Genomic DNA, 4,055 nt, shown 5'->3' with positions numbered 1-4,055 from the left:
GCAGGGAGGTGAGAGGAGGCCGCAGGGAGGTGAGAGGAGGCCGCAGGGAGGTGAGAGGAGGCCGCAGGGAGGTGAGAGGAGGCCGCAGGGAGGTGAGAGGAGGCCGCAGGGAGGTGAGAGGAGGCCGCAGGGAGGTGAGAGGAGGCCGCAGGGAGGTGAGAGGAGGCCGCAGGGAGGTGAGAGGAGGCCGCAGGGAGGTGAGAGGAGGCCGCAGGGAGGTGAGAGGAGGCCGCAGGGAGGTGAGAGGAGGCCCCAGGGAGGTGAGATGAGGCCGCGGGGAGGCGAGAGGAGGCCGCAGGGAGGCGAGAGGAGGCTGCAGGGAGGCGAGATGAGGCCCCAAAGAAGTGAGAGGAGGCTGCAGGGAGGGGAGAGGAGGCCGCAGGGAGGGGAGAGGAGGCCCCAGGGAGGTGAGAGGAGGCCTCAGGGAGGTGAGATGAGGCCGCGGCCGCGGGGAGGCGAGAGGAGGCCGCAGGGAGGCGAGAGGAGGCTGCAGGGAGGCGAGATGAGGCCCCAGAGAAGTGAGAGGAGGCTGCAGGGAGGTGAGATGAGGCCCCAGGGAGTTGAGATGAGGCCCCAGGGAAGTGAGAGGAGGCCGCAGGAAGGTGAGACGAGACCGCAGGGAGGGAGAGGAGGCCGCAGGGAGGCGAGAGACGAGGCCGCGGGGAGGCGAGAGGAGGCCGCGGGGAGGCGAGAGGAGGCTCCAAGGGGATATGATGAACTGCCCCGGGAGGGGCAGCAGGCCCAGCACCAGCCGCACAGACTCCCGCTCACAGGCTTTCCCTCCACCCGCAGAGCTGCGCCGGGGAACGGGGGCAGCCAGGCGGTGGCCCCAGGCTCCGACGTGTCCTCGGACGGGAGTCTTTCTCCGTCGGTGCCGCAGGCTCTCAGCTTTTCTCCAGAGAAGAGTGAGGCCGCTGTTCCAGAAAGTGCTGCCACAGAGCGAGCGCTGGACGCGGCCCAGCCCCCTGAGGAGGCGGCCCCCCGAGAGGTAAAGGAAACGACTCCTTGTCGTGGGGCCGCAGAGAGCCGGCTGCCGGAGGCGGCGGTGCGGCGGTGAGATGGGTGAAGGTGGTCAAAAGGTATAAACTCCAGTTATTAACAGTCACAGGAATGGAACCAAAAAAAATGTGAATAAAAATGGGTTTAAATGTAGCCCGGGGTCTGGGGCAGGCGGACAGTCTGCGCTTTCAGTGGGCGCCAGGGACTCAGCCGAGCTGGCCGCAGGCCTGAGGAGGCTGCGGCTGGGCGGGGTGCAGCATGGAGGGGGGCATCCTCCCTAAGGAGGGGGTGCTGTGGGTGGCCCCTGGCTGTGTTCCCAGCAGGAGCCGTTTGGGGGCGGCAGCGGGAAGCCCTGGCAGCTCAGGGCCGCTGCTCAGCGTGTTCCCTGTGGAATATTTCTCTATAGCTGGCCTGAAAGATGGATCTGTGTAGATCCTGTTGGTGAGGAAATTTCCGTCAGAAACGCTGTAATTGGGAGCCTGGGTCCCCCGGGGCTGACGGAGGGCGCTGGGATGTGAGCCCCCATCAGGGAGACGACTGCTGTGGTCCCAGGAGTAGGACCATGAAGGGAGCAGGGACGGTGTGGCGGTGCCCGGAGGGGATGCTGTGAAGATGCCCGAGGTGTGTGTTCCCAACTGGACTTGTCCCGAGTCACCAGACGAGGCAGGCCTGCCGGAGGGGCACGCGGGGCGCCTAGCCGAGGGCACCTGTGGGCCCACAGCTCTCCTCCTCCCCGCCCTCTACTCTGGGGGTGGCAGAGGGACCAGGACGCAGTTAGTGCCTCGAGGGTCACCAGACGCCTGGCCTCTCTGTTCACGGGAGAAGACCAAGGCCTGGGCCTGAACTCACTCGACAAGTATTTATGGGGACTCGCTCGTATGTGCAGGCTGCGTTTCTGCTGGATACAGTGGGGTGCAAAGCTCATGCACCCTGTCTTCTGGGGGCTTAGGTTTGGTGGGAGAGGGGCCGAATGGGGCTCCAGCCGTCCTCTGCACCGGGGGCTGAGCTGCTGCTCCCGGCCCCCCACTCCGCCCTCCCCAGGCTGCCTGGGCCCAGGGGCTCTGCCTGCTCTGCAGTATCCCTGCGGTTCAAGTCATTGGACTTTAATTCCTTCAAGCAGGTGAGAGAGGCCCCCACCCAGTGTTAGGTAAAGGACCCCCCTTCCCCCCTGGCTGTCCTGGCTCCTGGGCCCTAACCCGCCTGCGCACACAGGGCAGGAGGAGTGCTGAGCTCCGGGGCAGCACTTTCCGTCCAGCGGTGGGAGCTCCCCGCTGCCATGGGATGGCCGCCTTCCTGGGCTCCGCAGGCCCCGCGCCACGTGACTACGGCATCTCTGAAATCCACGGAATTATAGAGCCGTGGGCAAGGGCCCTGGACAAGGGCCCTGGGCTGGCATTGTCTTTGCCATGGCGGGTCCACCCACAGACCTGGATTTACACGGAGGTTAAAGACCAGGAGCTACAAAGCAGCTAAGAGATTTAACGGAGAAGCAGCAGAAAACTTGTTGCCAATGCATCCTGTTCCCTCCCCTTTGTGGGTGGGCTGCCACATACGGAAACCCAGAGCCCCTTGCTGGGCAGAAACTGGACTTCCGCCCTAACTTTGTACCAGACTGCCACCCCAGGAAGGACATGTCCTCTAGGCCGGGCCCCCCAAATCCAGCGACATCAGCAGGGCCACGGCCACGACTCAACTGAGCGTGTGCTCCTGAGCCTGCCCAAGGCAGGTGCCCAGGTGCTGGACCTACCCATCCCCCCTGGGAGATGCAAGAAGAAACTGCTTCCCTGTAACTCTCGCCCACAGGGCCCGGCCACCCTCCCGCCCGCCCCGGAGCTCACCCATGCCTGCTCTTTTTTTTTCACATAACAGGTTTATTTTAGCAGCTCAGTTTTATTACATTCTACATATTTGTTTAATATATTTCTATCTGTTCTGCATAGATGGCATATTTATTAACTTTTATAGTTGACTTTTTCATTTGCTATTTGCTGCTACCTGGCCTGAAGAGTCAGGAGGATAAATAGAACTCGCTTGGTGGAAAGGTGGTGCAGCATTGAACTTCTCCGCAGAACTTTACTTTGATGTGGACTTCAGTGTCAGCTTTTCCTCCTCTTCTTTTTCAAATCCTGAGCAGACGAGAGATCTTCCCTTGGGATAGCGAGCACAACACTTCCGAAGTTCTTGGATGACAGCCTGACACTTAGATTCCATGTAGTTGTTGGCTTGTAAACATTTCTGTATTTCACAGGCTTGTTTCTGGCACGGATCCTTCTGCAGCATATCCAGTAAAATGAATATAATGTTTCTTGGGCTAATTAATCCGCCTCGAGATCAGCGAGGCTAAAACTTCCAGGTCCCCCACCTCGGGTCAGTCAAGCGGCGATCAGGACGTGAGCCAGGGGCGAGCAGAGGGGCATCTGGGGCCGAGGTCACCCGAACCGAAGTTTCCAGGCAAGGGCCGGCAAGCGGAAGTGGTCCAGGGAGAGTGGGACAAAATTCAGGGGCCGCAACTTGGAAACAAAACGAAATAAAACCTTAACTATCTTAGGACGGAATTTCCCAAGAGCGTCCCACTGGCTCGAGAGGCCTCAGGGTTGTCCCTGGAGCACCGCCTCCCAGCCGCCCCGGCCTCCCGGCCTCCCGGCCTGAACCCCTTCCCGCGGCCGGCCACAGCCCTCCCATGCCTGCTCTTGGCGCCAGGGGCCATGACTCCGCATCTATCAGCTGTCAGCAATGGGCCCTGGGGCCTTCCTCCTCTCACTCCATTCTCAAGAAAATGGCTTGCCCTAGTAACTCTCCACGTTTAAACACTGTGTCCGCTGGGGACCTGCAGACGCCAAAGGACTAACGGGATTTTCATGCCAAGCATTGGTGCCGACCTGTTGTACCATTTACCCCCTGCATTTTTCAAAACACACACACACACACACACACATCCCACACACCCCGGGCGGAGAAGGCACTCAGGAATGGAAGCCCTGGAAGGGCCTGCAGGCGGAACGCGACGCTCGGATCCCACGTTTCCGGCCCGGCCTCACTCGCGGAGCACCGCGGTG

General features: G+C 61.4%; 1 protein-coding gene across 1 annotated transcript; it reads right to left on the bottom strand.

Annotated features, from left to right (window-relative positions):
- Positions 1–2,858: 2,858 nt before the first annotated feature.
- On the bottom strand, positions 2,859–4,040 carry LOC102249226 (cx9C motif-containing protein 4). The gene is made up of 2 exons (XM_005886010.2): positions 3,945–4,040; positions 2,859–3,509 (listed from the first exon to the last, which is right to left on the bottom strand). The coding sequence occupies exon 2, from the start codon at positions 3,277–3,279 to the stop codon at positions 3,073–3,075; it is 207 nt and encodes a 68-aa protein (XP_005886072.1). The 5' UTR covers positions 3,280–3,509; positions 3,945–4,040; the 3' UTR covers positions 2,859–3,072.
- Positions 4,041–4,055: the final 15 nt, after the last annotated feature.

Source organism: Myotis brandtii, unplaced genomic scaffold, assembly GCF_000412655.1.
Source record: "Myotis brandtii unplaced genomic scaffold, ASM41265v1 scaffold952, whole genome shotgun sequence".
Classification (NCBI taxonomy): Eukaryota; Metazoa; Chordata; class Mammalia; order Chiroptera; family Vespertilionidae; genus Myotis; species Myotis brandtii.
The sequence above is the reverse complement of the archived record's forward strand: the minus strand, read 5'-3'. Positions and strand labels throughout refer to the sequence as shown.